This window comes from Osmerus eperlanus, chromosome 6 (genome assembly GCF_963692335.1).
Source record: "Osmerus eperlanus chromosome 6, fOsmEpe2.1, whole genome shotgun sequence".
NCBI classification, from domain to species: Eukaryota; Metazoa; Chordata; class Actinopteri; order Osmeriformes; family Osmeridae; genus Osmerus; species Osmerus eperlanus.
Genome location: NC_085023.1, coordinates 11,444,275 through 11,459,378, shown reverse-complemented (window position 1 = coordinate 11,459,378; position 15,104 = coordinate 11,444,275). Strand labels below are relative to the sequence as shown.

At 38.3% G+C, this 15,104-nt stretch overlaps 1 protein-coding gene across 4 annotated transcripts in view; it reads left to right on the top strand.

Moving 5' to 3' along the window:
• Positions 1–14,340, top strand: part of kcnh1a (potassium voltage-gated channel, subfamily H (eag-related), member 1a) — a 38,447-nt gene extending 24,107 nt beyond the window's left edge. For all 4 annotated transcript variants that reach the window (XM_062463479.1, XM_062463477.1, XM_062463476.1 and 1 more), the window contains 2 exons: positions 2,223–2,419; positions 10,240–14,340. In XM_062463479.1, coding sequence (XP_062319463.1) covers positions 2,223–2,419; positions 10,240–11,109 — 1,067 coding nt within the window. In that variant the 3' untranslated portion in view covers positions 11,110–14,340. The remainder of the gene's footprint in view (positions 1–2,222; positions 2,420–10,239) is intronic.
• Positions 14,341–15,104: the final 764 nt, after the last annotated feature.

Here is a 15,104-nt window from a genome sequence, read left to right as displayed (position 1 = left end):
TAAATAAATTAACAGCTATTTCTTCTAAAGAACAAAAACACAACATCTATAGGCCTATAGTCTTTCTATAAATGCTTAATAAGGCATAAATAGTTCACACTTTAGATTAGGTCACGCAAAAGCCTTAACTAACAGTTAGTAAATGCTTTATAACTTGCATTACTAATCAGAAGTTGCATCATTAGTAAGTCTTTATAAAATAGTTGTTAAGATATCTGCAAAGCATAGTGTACATCCTGTATTCGACTTGGCATACATTAATTAAAGACATAAGTAAATATGTTGTTAGTTATTTACTCATGCTTTATAAAGGTAATGTAAATGGTTTGTTCACCATTTGCTAATGCTTTCTATACCAGCTCATGTACCATTAACACCTTTTAAACTACTGGTTTGCAACTATATTAACAAGCTGTCTATAAAGTATGATAATGCAGTTATCAAACACCTTATGAATTGTATTATGAATAAAATACATAATTTTTAACAGTGTTTATTAATGATCAACATAGTGTTTAATAATAAGCTTATTAACTATTTAATAATGTATTGTTAATGTTTCAAAATGTTTTATAAAGGATTAACTAACTATTAGTTAACACTTTGTAAATGCCAAAAAGCGTTGACTTATTATAAAGTGTTACCGAATGATTGATATAGTTTTCACTGGATAGTCTATTATCATTTTTTTTCTTCATCGTTTTCGTGTTTTGGGGGTAGTTGTCACAGCTATTACCAGCTTGTCACCTTCCATATGCTGGTAATATTGTAGCTTTGAATCCTCTTTTTCCAAATTAACATTTAGGATTAGGAATATGCAAGCACAATTTTATTTTACTAGTTCTATTGTGTCTGTTCAAACTAAGCAAGCATACAATTCACCACATGCACTGTACTGTAGCACTCACCTAATTGAGCCATTCTACTGTATTGTAGTTTGAGATATTCGATTTCCACACATAACCTTTTACCGTATGTATATGTCCCAGAGGAGTGAATGAGTAAGAGCTGTATGGTACAGTTTCACATTTCTTAACCAAAAAGGCGTTGATATTTTTTGTGCTTGTATGTTTATGATACATGGATAAAGGGCTGATTTAGCATTTCACAACACAATGAACCAGGGCAGTGTACTGTGCACAAAGCATTGGATGTCAAAATGTTTGTGCCAGTTGGAGGTTGTGTTTGTTTGTTCCAAGGAGTTGATCAAATGCAACATGTCTGGGAGCTGTGCTGTTTCTGACAGTCATATGTCGGTTGGAGCGGCAACCATGGGAGCAGATTATGTATCATTTGAGTGTTTTCAGACTACAGTCACTCCTAGAAGATTCTAGTAGCTCAATTCTAAGATATTTGGAATAACTTTTGTTTTACATTTGTTTCCACATTTTTGCCAAATGAAGTAATTGTCTGTCATGTAGTTCCTGCTCCCATTTCTATCCCTGCTTAATTATCCCAGTCAGTTAACCTACTAGATCTATCCTGGAAACACAGGACATCTTTAAGATGAGTATATAGTATCTTGTCTTTTAAATCCAACATTTACCAATTCCATCAACAAGCCTCCACTTTCCTGCTCTCTGAAGCCACTTGTGTATATTTCACCTGACCAGACGGATCATCTGCCATCAGCTTCCTAGCCAGAGGAGTCTGGTTCTTCTCCTTGAACTTTCTGTATAAGACTTTGGCTGAACAGGTCTGGGTGCTGCAATATTCAATGCTCAGAAACCAGATGTTCCTGTGCTACGATTGAGTGCCCTCTCACACTGTCTCTCAAAGTGTGTCTTTTTAAAGGTGTGTCTTCTGACGTGAAGACATTTTCTCCTCCATGTATTCTGAATGTCCAGTCTCGGACGTTACAAGGGATTCATTGTCCAGTCAGTTGGGCTTGGCTCAGAAATGTAGATGCAAAACTTTAGGTGTGTTTGAAAGTATATAAGGTGCTTTGTCTGTCGCTGGCATGATTTGCCAGCGACATACATTTCTGCACCCCAAACACTTTTACCTTCTCTCTCCATCTCCATCTCTCATTCATGTCTTCAATAAATCTTTGACATTTATTTTAGTGGGTGGTCTGTTCTTTGAGAAATTGACTTTGTATATATTCCACTGAATTATGGAACTACTTGTCCAATGGGCTTGTGTTAGAGAATAACCCCTTGGTGTTAGGTCATACAAGCAACTTATTTTATGATTTTTTTTTCTTTTTTCTACTCCTACAGGCAAGGGAGATGTTTTTGGAGATGTGTTCTGGAAGGAAGTGACCCTTGCTCAAGCATGTGCCAACGTGCGTGCATTGACCTACTGTGACCTCCACGTCATCAAAAGAGATGCTTTGCAAAAGGTTCTGGAGTTCTACACCGCCTTCTCAAACCATTTTTCTCGGAATCTGCTGCTTACCTACAACTTGCGAAAGAGAGTGAGTATTATTTTTGAGTTGCATCTTCTCTCTCGTTGAATATTTCCGTTCTCCCTGCCTCACAGAGAAACATTTTTCTCATCTAATTCACGGTTTTCATGTCTCTCCAATATGTAACCTTGGCTTCATCGATGCTCTGTTTTCACTCATGTCTAAAAAACCCACTTAAAGGATCCTTTAAAATAACAGTGATATTCAAATATATATTTGATTATGTGCTGCTTAGTACTGTTTTACTATAGTCCTGAGATACTTTGTACGTGTAAAACATTGTAATCCGTTTCAGAAATGTTTACACAAGCTTTTCCAAACATGAGGTCTTCTGATGAAACATTATTTTAATGCTTCTCTGAGAATGGCAGTGGATCAGGTGGAGGGCTGTGTTGAACACTAATTGCTGTCATTAGGTTCAAATTGAGGGATGCTCACAAATGAAATACAATAAAGACTGCCAACATAAAGAATAGTGTGCTCGTGTCTGCGGAAAAACATGTGGTCATGGATCACACAGCTGAGCCTCTGTGGGGGAAATGAAATAAAGGGCACATCTACGGATGCTGTTCAGGATTACTAGTGAGTGTGCTAGCAATTGAGGAATATTGATGAAAGGCTTGAATGTAAATGAGTGCTGCACACAGTCCCACTGTGTCCATTTCCCTGTCCTGCCAACTGTTGAATTAAGACACAGAAGAATAATAGGCTGACAATTCCTCTTTGAATATGACTAAATAAATAGAAATACATCAGTCAGTTTTAGCAAAACCATACCTGTATTCCAAACATAAGAGCTGAATAGAGCTGTACGGGGAAATCGTGAAGCACTTTCACCAATGTTGACATTTTAAGTGCTGAATGTCATTTAGAATTGTGTCTAGCTGATCTTTTGGCATATTGTGTGGGTGTGATGTGAAAACTGATGTTATTATGAGCTCAAATTTTACACTTACCTGAAAACTGATGCTGTGTCTGTACTCAGTGGGAAAGTGTGCTCGTTGCTGTAAAGTACTTGCTGTCAATGAGCTCTTGGAGGGCTGCCTCTGGCAATACGATCAATAATGCTGCCTTGAATATCAAATGACTGGTTTGAGGTAACTTGAGTAAAGGAGAGAGAGAGAGCGAGAGCGAGAGCGAGAGCGAGAGCGAGAGCGAGAGAGAGAGAGAGAGAGAGAGAGAGAGAGAGAGAGAGAGAGAGAGAGAGAGAGAGAGAGAAAGGTGTGTAAACTGTAATCTAATATATGTATTCCAAGCAGCCTCTGAAAACGGCTTGTCAATTGTTATTATATGTAATATATATATATAGATACAGTATCTCAAAAATGAAGGTCCCTCTGAATTTACCACAGCATATTAACGATGTGAGTTCTAAAAACAGGAGGTGTACTGAGTCAAGGCTCAAATAGCCTCACTGTTAACTGGTTTAGGACATACTGGAAACCCAGAACAACACTGAGAATCGTTTTGTTAAATGATTCATACATTTAATATAGATAAGATACCTTATACAGACATGAAATGCTAGGGGGATTTCCTCTGGGGAGAGGTAATCAATGTACTCTCAGCCCCCAAAGTACTATGTCTCCGTAATTAGAACTAGGGAGGCAGCAGGTCCTAAATATGCCCTTGACTTGTAGATCTTTAGAGGTCTAAGGTCATAGTTTTAATCATCAAGTTGGGTTAGTCACATCATCTAACAAGGTCTAACTAGATTTAATGAATCCCAACATATTTTGTAGACCATAGCCAGCCCAATAACATAGACCATTGATTCGACTGTATCTTTGGCACTATTTAGTTTGTAATAGATCTCACATTAGCCAAACTAAACACACAAAATATGCACTTTCATTCTTAAATGCATGTCAAGTAAAAACAATGGTTAAGTGCAGTGCATTTGCAACTAGGAATTCCCCAATATCCAGGGTCCCAGTACTTAAATCACAAGAAATGTCCCAAACAACCTCTTATATACAGTGTACATACCTTGATCGTAGGAGTCACATAAAAAAAAGCTGATTCCAGTTTTAGCAACACGTGGCCAAGCATCTGTGTAACACTGACCAGTGAAATAATTTACAATATAATTTTGAAAACAGATGGCTGATATTAGATCTTTCAAGGTCTCTTGTCTCAACTGACTTAATTAAATAAAATAGCATTTGATGATGCAACATTTTACCAGGGATTTATTTGTTTACCTAATGCTTTGACCAAGCCAGCCCCACACTCTCTCTGAGGTGAGAAATTCCTGAGGAATTAGTTACCTGTGTATTTGATCTTACTGATGATAATTGTAGAGTGAAACACCTACAATTACAGTGTCTGGATCCCTAGGCACACGCACACACCTTTCATCATCTTGTCAAGACAATTCAGTGTAACCATGAATAATCACTGAAAACACAAAATAAAGTTGTAATACTCCCACCCCTTTAGGCCATCATAAACTTTAGTACTTGAATTAGGATTGATAAGAAATCCTGAAGGTAACGGGTGTGCGCCTAATGTGCACAAAAACTGCAAAAAAGTAGTTCCTATGTAACTGCAATGTTGTTACAATAGGAATTGACATGTAGTTACATGGTAGTTAATGTAACCTTTCTGTGAAGTGTACATCTATCTATTTATCTCCATCCATCCATCTATCTACTGTATCTTGGCATGACAAAAAAGATTACAGAAGTTAACATCTGGTAGGCAATCTCGTAACTATTCTCAAGAGTGAAAACCATAAGAGAAAATATGTAAACAAAGCAATGCTTCAGTGCTTTAACGCTAAACCCTTGAGTCCTCCGAACAAATTCAAGGAAAAAAGAATTGGTTCAACGCAGCCATCTTGATTTTATGAATGTCGCATCCATGTCTAGGTTAAAAAAGACTGGGGCTGGAATAGCTACTGTTTATCGAAATACAGTTAGGTCCATAAATATTTGGACATTGACACAATTTTCATCATTTTGGCTCTGTATACCACCACAATGGATTTGAAATGAAACAATCAAGATGTGCTTTAAGTGCAGACTTTCAGCTTTAATTTCAGGGTATTTACATCCAAATCAGGTGAACGGTGTAGGAATTACAACACATTGACACTTCAGAATTCATCCTACTGCTTTTGTCAGCAGTCACATCATCGATAAATACAAGGGAACCAGTTCCATTGGCAGCCATACATGCCCACGCCATAACACTACCTCCACCATGCTTCACTGATGAGGTGGTATGCTTTGGATCATGAGCAGTTCCTTCCCTTCTCCATACTCTTCTCTTCCCATCATTCTGGTACAAGTTGATCTTGGTCTCATCTGTCCATAGGATGTTGTTCCAGAACTGTACAGGCTCTTTTAGATGTTTTTTGGCAAACTCTAATCTGGTCTTCCTGTTTTTGAGACTCACCAATGGTTTACATCTTGTGGTGAACCCTCTGTATTTACTCTGGTGAAGTCTTCTCTTAATTTTTGACTTTGACACAGATACGCCTACCTCCTGGAGAGTGTTCTTGATCTGGCCAACTGTTGTGAAGGGGTTTTTCTTCACCAGGGAAAGAATTCTTCTGTCATCCACCACAGTTGTTTTCCGTGGTCTTCCGGGTCTTTTGGTGTTGCTGAGCTCACCAGTGCGTTCTTTCTTTTTAAGAATGTACCAAACAGTTGATTTGGCCACACCTAATGTTTTTGCTATCTCTCTGATAAGTTTGTTTTGATTTTTCAGCCTAACGATGGCTTGCTTCACTGATGGTGACAGCTCTTTGGACTTCATATTGAGAGTTGACAGCAACAGATTCCAAACACAAATACCATACTTGAAATGAACTCTAGACCTTTTATCTGCTCCTTGTCAATGAAATAACGAACTCCCATGAGGGAATAACATACACCTGGCCATGGAACAGCTGAGCAGCCAATTGTCCAATTACTTTTGGTTCCTTAAAAAGGGGGGGGCCACATATAAAATGTATTGTAATTCCTACACCGTTCACCTGATTTGGATGTAAATACCCTGAAATTAAAGCTGAAAGTCTGCACTTAAAGCTTGATTGTTTCATTTCAAATCCATTGTGGTGGTATACAGAGCCAAAATGATGAAAATTGTGTCAATGTCCAAATATTTATGGACCTAACTGTATAATCTATGGTTCCTCCAGGAACGAAAAAAACATGAGCAAGGGTTTCCCTTTGTTCTGAGCAGGGTAGTGGACATTTCTTAGGCAGTAGACAGTCTAGAAGTGATCTAGACAGTTTCATTATATTGGCAATTTGGTTTCAGTGCAAAGCTGAGGAAGTAAAGATGTGGAACTGATTTAACATCTGTGGGGTTTCTGGTTACTGCTCTGAGACCATAAGATAGACGTAAACCCCAAATAGCTCCAGAGTTTAATCTCATCTATGGCGTTTGTATAATTTGAAAGGCTTAGTGTAAGACAAACTGCTTCTGTGATGGCAGGGACATATGGGCTAATTAAATGAATAATTCACCTAGTCATTCAAGTGAGAGGTGGAAGAGACAGTAGAACATGTGCAAACAACAAACATGTGCCCCAATTAGATAAGAAGTTTAGCTATAAAATGGATGGGACATTGATTTACAGTATTATCGATCTGACAATGCATCATTTGTTTAATTATTCATTAACACCGCACCAAAGGACTTTGAACTGCAAATCAATGTTTGTGTCTCATAAATCAACAATATACTTTACCAACATAAAAATACTTTTATTTTATAAAATACAACATTTTATGGTTAAAAGCATTCTCAAATAATATTACCGGGTACACGGTACTCATGAACTGTACTGTGCCATTAGCCCCGACTAACTCTCTTTCACCAACCGTGACCAACGTGAGTTTTTCTGGGAGTTTTCCTTGCCTTCCTTGAGGGTTTAGGTTGGTTATGGGGCAGTTCTATGGGCGTATGTGAATCCCTCTGTGACATTGCTTGTAAAAAGGGCTATACAAATAAATGTTGATTTGATTTGACTAACACACTTAAAAGGTTGGAAAGTACAGTTCCACATTCTGTTTGCATGTGCAATAAAACCTACAGTTGAATCACTGCCCTGACAGGCTAATGTAAACCCCCCAAAGCCCCAATCTGATCTCCCTCTGTCCGTTCCTGCAGTGTCAGCACACCCACTGCTGAGAAGAAACCTGCTGAGCTGCCGTTATGCTCTCTTCCCGCCCTTACGGGCAGCAACTCTGCAACCAAGAAGCTAAATAAATAACAACACCATTTCCTCATCTTCACAAGACATTAGACACCTCCCTGAAAATAATGAACCTAATTAAGCAAATGAAGTGAAACCTCAAGTAAAACACAAGCCTTGTACTCTGGGAGACAGCATAGTTTATTTACAACGTCAAAGACACATCTTATATAATTCCAACCACCACATCTTAAAGAGGCAGAAAGGATGGAGTACACTAAAAGACGAAAGAGTGAATGTTGAGAGAGTAGGGGGGATGGGTGGCCGGAGTGGACAGGGGAAAGCAGTGCGTGCTGACTGAAGTTGTAGTGACAGTTTCCTTCTCTTGCATCTGCAGTGTGTTTAATAGCTGAGGGCATATTTATAGGGCTAAACTAAACTCAAATGATTAATGTAGACAGCCTGCCTCCCTCTCAATAGCATCAATCTTACCTAGAACTGTACGGATGTGTAAGAAAAATGTCTTGTTTTACCAGACCATTTCCTGTGTCTAGGCACAATACCAGACATTGACAGAGGACTATGTGCTAGGTTAATGTGTACAATGAACTAATGAGAAAATACCTGATAGGGGTCATGTTTAACTGGATATAGAATGGTAAAAACTGGATATAGATAGATTGAAATGGAAATGTTTCTAGTTGTAAAAACACAAAGTTCATAGACAAATATCTCATAAACATTCACTTTTCGGGGACTGAAGGAATGTGTACAATATAGAAGTGAATAAGCTTGATATGGAAAACTAGACATTAAAACAATGTAACTTTCCTACTGTGGATTTCACTTGTTTCCAGGCTGTTCAAACTCAGGACAAGCTGCACTGCAGTCTTGGCCTTATTGACATGTTTTGCGCCCCTCCCCATGATACAGAAGGTGACCTTTTGCCATGTGGATCCTTCACCAGAGTTGGCCCTTTGTGTGTAACCCTTTCGACCTAGTCTATTTGGCTCAAGTGCACCTTGTGGTGCTGAACAACACCTTGGTCCACAGCCGACAGGACTGCCAAATTTGGCTTTATGTCTCCTCCAACAGCACATGTTGGGATATTTTATAAATACAATATTTACAAATAAAATACAAATCCCAAATAGTGTAAAATGTCGCTAACATCATGCATGGTTGGCTGGTAGTTGTAAAACATATTTCGTGTAAATCTCGGTAATAGTAGCAAGAAATATTAATATATATTAATTGATCAGATTTAAAGGCAAATTTGAAGCAAATATAAAAGTGTGCTGTTGCATTTGGACATTGTTGTAGTTCAAGTTAGTTGCAGCTGTAGTGAAGGGTTCAGTTAAAGTAAAATTGTAATTTAAACTATTCAGAGCTGTATGTGGTTTCCTGAAGTATGCTTTCAGAAGTGCATTTGATATGCAGAATAAGAACAGTTTTCATGCCCCAAATTGTCTATTATTATTGATTCATTTAAACCATTTATTCTGACTTGTGAAAGGCCGTGTACATGGGAAAGTGAGGAATCTATTCCTGAGTAAAAGGCTTTCTGGGATTTGGGAAGTGAAAAGAGAACATTGCTTTCAACCTGGCTAGATATTTTATGCTTTTGATTAAAAATGTAAGAGCTGCAAGGCAGAAAGATCTGTAGTTGCCAAAAGTCTTTCTCCTGACACAATGACAATCTACAAAGAGAGACACTTTATTATATCTAATTAATGTTTATTTGAATATCTGTTTGTTCTAAACAAAACCACACAGTTTATTTTTATTTAGCCTAGTCTGATGTCTAGTTTGATTACCTATTTTATTAACGTTTATGTAATATTTGTACTTTTTATCCAAGAGTACGTTAATTAGTTATACTTACAAAAATCCAGCATCTTAATTTAAAATGTATTTTAGCATTGTCATCTTGGATGGATTGTCGAATTAAGAATCATATTAGCAAAACAATCCCAGCTGCAATAAGACCAGAGTGGTCTCAGCAATAATTTCGTTCAGTGGGTTTTATGACTAACTTGAGTGCTTGGTTCATAAAACTGACTAAGCCTATGTTAGCATAACAGCCCCATGAGAAATTAACAGTTGAGCCACAGGCAAGATATGAACTTCAGAGCTATTACAATATTCTCTTTGTTGACCTTTATCAAGCTCACAGATGTCTTAAAATGCATTCAAGAGGATTTTATTTACTCCAAATGTGAGAATTGAATACATTCAAAAATGTATTCAAAGCTAAAGTGTAGATGTTGGTTAGTCATTATCTAAAGGAGCAGGACTTTTAATCCAAACAAAACATTGAAGTGATACGGAACTGAATAACACATCCACATCCTTTGGTATTTGGCATTTGATTGTGACGTGGTGCTTTGCTCGAGGGTTTTCAAATATCTTAACAGCCTCTAGAGAGGTGAAATACATGATCTATTAGCAGACCTGTTCCACCAGAAAAAGGAGTAACACTATTCATTTTAATAATGCAATTTTATTGAGATTCTGTATTCTAGGTATGTCTCGAGTATGCACAAATGTGTTGAAGTCCGTGTTCATGTCAATCCACTGACAGTATAAACTGACATAACTGGACTTATGATCTGTGGTTATGATGTAAACATATAGGCCTTTTTGTATGTTGATGAAGGGTCTTTTTCTTTGGCAGATTGTGTTTCGAAAGATCAGCGACGTGAAACGGGAGGAAGAAGAACGCTTAAGGCGAAAAAACGAGGCTCCATTGAATCTCCCTCCAGACCACCCCGTGCGTCGGCTGTTTCAGCGCTTTCGGCAGCAGAAGGAGGCCCGTGTAGCCGCTGGAAGTACAGACGCCTCCGAACATGACCTGGAGAAAGGATCAATATGTGTGGAGCCTACTTTCAATCAGGATGTCATAGCGACCACCAGCATTGTCACAGTAACAGAAAGCCCAGCAACACCTATTCCAAGTGTGTCTGTCTCCTTCTCCTCCTCCATGTCTGGCACCTTGGACAAGGCCAAGCTCCAGGCACCGACTTCTGTTGCCTTTGTAGGCATCCGGCACTCTGAGCCTGCTAAGGTCAAAGGTTGGGGTCGATTCAAGGATTCTATGTCTAAGCCGGACAATTGGAACAAGGTTTCCAAAGCAGAGTCCATGGAGATCCTTCCAGAGAGGACCAAGGTACATGAGTCACAGACATCCCTCAAGAAGACGGACTCCTGCGACAGCGGTATAACCAAAAGCGACCTTCGTTTGGATAACATGGGCGAAAACTTGCGAACCCCCACGCAGGACCGCAGTCCTATTCAGCTTGAGGCCAAGCATGCCTTCTACCCCATCCCAGAACAGACACTCCAGGCTTCCCTCCTGGAACTCAAGCTGGAGCTGAAAGATGACCTGAAGGCCCTGAATACTAGAATGTTCAGCTTGGAAGCCCAGCTTGCAGAGGCACTTCGGCTCCTGAAAGCCAGGAAAGCTGCGGGCGGCTCACCCAAACCACTGTTCGAGATCTCCCGACCTACCTCACCTGAGTCAGATAAGGAGGACATCTTCTCTTAAAGAGGAAAAGAGGTTGGTGAGACCTAAGGACAGTTGTGCATGCTTAGCTGAGGCCCATTACTCGGTGCCTTGCTGACGCCTGTGCATTCACTGGTCGACAGAAGTGCAATGCGATAAACGCCGCACTCTTATCCTCTCAAGGAAGTCATATAGGTTGTAGCCCTTGCAGCTATGATTGGACTAGTGGTCGCCAAGGAGATATTGGGATCCATACAAAGGTATGGATACAGTGGCCAAGACCACCTTGGGTTTTGGAACCAAAGCAGCATTACAAGCTTAGAAAACCTGATGAATGCGACACACTCACAAAATGACTTTTGTTCATGGTACGCCAAGCATCAGCCGTACCCGTTGGTAGCGAGCATTTTTATTTTAGAATGTAACAAACAAATCAGTGTTTATGTTCATCTTTTCAGAATCTCAATTTATATACTTAAGACAAGGTCAGGTTGCATCAAACAGCCTTCTTGATTAGAGTCATTTTCTCACTGACAATGATCCATTTCCTCCTCCTGTAATAATCTTTTGTTTACATTTATATATTTGCCACTAATCTTATAGACTGTAATAGATAGGTAGGGGAGGAAAGTGTACGGTAAATAAGTTATTACCACTTACATGTGCTTATCTAAAGTCTGTCACCAAGCTATGGGTGTGAGATGCAAATCCATTTGCTGGAAGTAGGTTTGTTTCATAACAGTGTACTCCAATGATGGACACTTTGTGCCTGTGAGTTTAGCATGGAATAAAGCTGTTGGTGTGTCTCACAGATATCAACAGGGACTGTGGCATATCAAATCTGTAAAATATCCTTGATAGTTGGTTACAGATATATGTATATTGTACGGCATTTGATTGAAGACGTCTGAATTCTTACTTCAAAAGTTGTGATGTACAAGCCGTAAAATAATAAAGATTAAATTTAGGGCCAAGAAATTAAAGTTTTGAGGTGAAAACTAGATTTCCTATTTGGATATACCATACACACCAATGCAACGCATAGGTCTCCACACTTAAATCATAGCAATAATTATGGATATATTTCTGGTTTGCAAATCTGTCCTACAATGAAATGAAGTATACTGTGTGTGATATATTGTAATTACTGCAAACCATTGTTGGTATTAACCAATATTCGAAGCAAGTCACACAGGAATGCAGACTTCAGAATATACTGAATGACTCGAATAAGTCACTGAGTTCAGAGGAAGTGCATGTATTGCTGACATTGCTAAGCAATAATTATGAATTGCTACAATGTGTTCAACCAATGAACTTGTTTGTGTCTTTATAATACTGAGAAGTGAAAGTTGGGAGAATTAAAATCATTTTTTTACATATTATAAAGTCTGTCATGCTGTACAGCATCTCCAAACTGTGGGTTCCAAAAGGTCATGCAGAGAAAACAATGGGCCTATACATAATTATGAACTTGCTCCACATGGCCTCTATAAATGGGAGAACCAGTGAATAAAATCATAACATAGATCGGACCAAGCAGCTTACCTCCACTTACTTCGTCACTGATATGACATCTTGTAAAGTGGCACCTTTTTTCAAAAACTTTGCTAAAACAATGTGACAGTTTGAGTCCTAACAGTTAGATCAAGGAATCACGTAGACTAGAGCTTGTTTGAATATTATCTTAGGAATGAACCATTGTGTTCAGTGAACCATCCTAAAATGTGTACTCAAGGACACACATTATTAACTTACCTACGCATAATTTTTGAGTTTCAATTCTAAATGAAATTGGCGAAAAAACTTTATTTGAAAATGAGTTTTTGGTCTTTCAATTCGAGCATGTAAGGTGGAACAGTATGAGAGTGGTGCAGTTCAAGCTATTTTATCACGTCTGGATGGGATGTAATTTTTGAAACTACACTATGCATTACATAGCTCAATTGTTTCAATATATTATAGCATGCTTTGTAAAATGTGTGCTCTTCCACAAAATGTCCCTGGGTTTGACAAGTGTTCACATTTTAAATGACTATGGGCGTTAAAGACTCAATGTTTTACTTCAGACAAATAGGGTTCATGTTGGGCTCACACCAGATTGCATTAAAACATTTATAACAAACCTGCCATGATAATAGCAGACCTGTAAAGAATGAGTTATAGTGGGGGGCACCATCCACAATTCAATACCAGAAGTTAAACTTTGATCCAGATGCTCCATTACAAGATATCAGTGACCATCCTGTTGCTTTTTCTGCCTGTCTGCATACCAAGCCAAAAGCACAACATTGTCTACCCATAGCTTGCATATCTAGTCTCCATCTCTGTTTCTTGTTCCTGACACATAGCTCTATGGCTTGTTTGCACAGAACTATAAAGTCGGTCAACACAGCCTGAATTAGCATGCTAGATAATAGCCCCAATACATTACACCATTTTAGATTGACTCCAAATCTTAAAATATTGAAACATCTGGCTTTTGTCTGCATTGATAGTTAGTGCCACTGATCTTGTGGTGTGATTCAATCATCTTTGAGTTGTATCTGTGTTATATCTTGGAAATATTGAGTAACTCCCTCTAAAAGAATGGAAGAATAATTAGATGCGGATCCATTTACTACAAGAGCTGTGTCAATGTGATTGATTTTTCATGATATACAAATGATAATCATGGATACTCTATAACAATGGTGCATCACGTTGGCTAAAATGTCAACAACTTGCCTAAAAAGATTACCAATAGAAAACCAGTCAAAATGAACCCCTGAGGAACTACTTCAATAAACCATGTTAGCATCTATTGCATTAATGCAACTCTTTCATGTAGGCTGTAGTTAGATGGAAGCTTTAAATCCATCTGGTTACATATAGTTACGTATCTCTAACTTCCTGCATGAGCCAATGAGCATAATCATGTAACCCGTTATACAACATCCCCATATGCAGTATGTCTTGTCATGCACCAAAGTATCTACATCAAATGTTGCACTTCTGAAAGACATGAGCATGAGCACTCGTTGAACAATGTGAAACTGTTTGTGGTCTACTGCTCAGGTGTTCTTGTAGCACTTTGTAACATTACTATGGAATGTCATGTTAGAAGAGAGTAAAGTGGCCGACTATGAGGAAACTCATGTGATTTATGCACATGTTGGTAGATAAATACATTTTCTGTGATGAAACATGTACTTGTAAGCACAAAGAGGTATTTGTAATGTAAACTGCTATTTATTACAATAAATATTTTATATAAATAACAGACTTTTTACTGTTTATAGGAAACACCTCAATATGAACAATCACAACAAAAATGTACAGCAACATATTGGGACCATCTTAGCCAGAGTTAGTTATGTTGTGTTAACATTCAGAAACATATTGTCTAAACAGCCATATTTTCATAAAATGAAGTCAGTACATGCTTGTGCCAGATATTTTTGAATGTGGGCCCCTTAATGAGTGATGACATCCTGTATTCCCAGATGACAAAAATAAAACAAAAGACAGATCCAGAGATTGAAAAAGGGCTACCATTTAAAGGAGAAAATGCTTATAATACACAGTGGTGCACAGGGTCAGTGCCAAAGATTAAGTACTGAGTGGGCATTTGACACATCATTAAACATGAAAAAACTGATGACAAACAGGGTAGACAAATGAAGGATGGGCTTCTCTTGAAGCCATTACCTGTGATGAAATTATTTGTGTACAGATAATCCTTCACTAATAGGGTTGCATGTCTTACCATAAGCTATTTAAGATTTAAATCCACAGATGTATTCTCTTGGCAGAGCTGTTTACAGAGCTGATCACAGACACATGTAAGTCCTTTCAGTGTTGTTGTAATTAAGCAGGATTCCTCTCTGATATCTCAAACTAATCTGATTTCGAGACACTGTTCTGATGCTACCTTAGAGACAGATATAGGATTGACACAGCTACATAGGTTTCTCAATTAAGAACATGCACCTTAGCTAGCCATTTCAAACACTGTGACAGAAAAGCAAAGTATGCTTTAGTAGCTCAAAGATAGA